Genomic DNA, 1,166 nt, shown 5'->3' with positions numbered 1-1,166 from the left:
GTCTCTGGTTTCAGCCACCGCTCCTCCCTGGGCGAGGGGACAGAAGGTGAAAGACCGGACAGCAGCTGTCAGGGGGAGACGTGAAGGGTGTGCAGAGCAACGGGGCTCTGGGGGTTCTACATCAGTGCTCCCCAGAGGCGCCAGGCAGAGGGGGGCGCACCTCCAACCTTTCTCTGGCACCCCTGCACCCAGAGGAGGCTCTTCGAGGCCACACGGCGGAGCAAATCCCCGAGCACAGCCGCGTGGCGCCGGCCGGGAGCGCGGTCCTGCTGTGCCGGCCGCATTTCCCTAGCGGCCACCCTTCCCCGCTGTGGGCCTGGTACAACAGTGGGCAAGTCTAGCAGTCAGGATTCGCCACGAACCCTGCGTGGACGCCGGCGGCAAGGCGCGCAGACGCACAGGCGCCACGGCCGCCCAGGCGCCCGGCTGCCAAGGCCCCGCGAGAACTGCCCAGATGGATGCAGCTCCGCGTGCTTACAGCCAGAGGCGTGTTCGTACAGGGGAGCAAACACATTATTCTCTGCACAGCTGAAGACTGAGCCGTGAAAAGCGGCAACTGCTTCGACTCCGAGGACAGCCTGTGCCCTGCGTCGCCGCTGTGCGCCTGGCTCTCGACAGTGACGCGTCCAGGAGTTCAGCTGACCGGCGGCGGAGGCCTGGGGCCCGCAGGCTCGCCGAGCCTGCCCCGGCAAGTGCACACGGTGCCTCTTACACACCGAGCAGGGTGGGCGAGACCTGTCCCGGAGGACAAGCCTTCCCGGGCATTCAGAAGCACACCGGACGCTCCACTCGAGAGATTTTGCTAGTGTCCCTTCCTTCAAGATAAAATGCATCAGCAGCCCCCGCACGGGCCGGGGACTACACGGAGGCCTCAGCGCCGGCCGCCGGGAGTCCCGCAAAGGGCGCGACCCGGGACTGGCCCTGAGCAGCCCCCCGCGGGCTGCAGCGTGGAGGCAGGCCGGCCGCTCGGGGTACCCACATCGTCAAAGTCGGCGATGATCTCGTTCAGGAGCCGCAGGCACTCCAGGCCCTCCTTGTTCACGTCCGACTCCGTGTAGAACTCTTTGAAGTCCGGGATGGAGGCGAACATGACGCAGACGCAGTCGTACGACTGGTGGTACAGGTCCTGGGGGAGGGGAAGGCTGAGCGGGCGGCCCGGCGGCGCC

At 67.2% G+C, this 1,166-nt stretch overlaps 1 protein-coding gene across 1 annotated transcript in view; it reads right to left on the bottom strand.

Annotated features, from left to right (window-relative positions):
- ADCY2 (adenylate cyclase 2 (brain)) overlaps nucleotides 1–1,166 on the bottom strand; it is a 64,962-nt gene that overhangs the window by 7,316 nt on the left and 56,480 nt on the right. Inside the window, exon 16 of the mRNA XM_012721740.1 lies at nucleotides 980–1,126. Within this exon, the coding sequence (XP_012577194.1) occupies nucleotides 980–1,126 (147 nt within the window). The remainder of the gene's footprint in view (nucleotides 1–979; nucleotides 1,127–1,166) is intronic.

This window comes from Condylura cristata, unplaced genomic scaffold (genome assembly GCF_000260355.1).
Source record: "Condylura cristata isolate star-nosed mole 26May11 unplaced genomic scaffold, ConCri1.0 scaffold00007, whole genome shotgun sequence".
Taxonomy (NCBI): Eukaryota; Metazoa; Chordata; class Mammalia; order Eulipotyphla; family Talpidae; genus Condylura; species Condylura cristata.
Note: the sequence above shows the minus strand (reverse complement) of the source record. Positions and strands in the feature narration are given on the sequence as shown.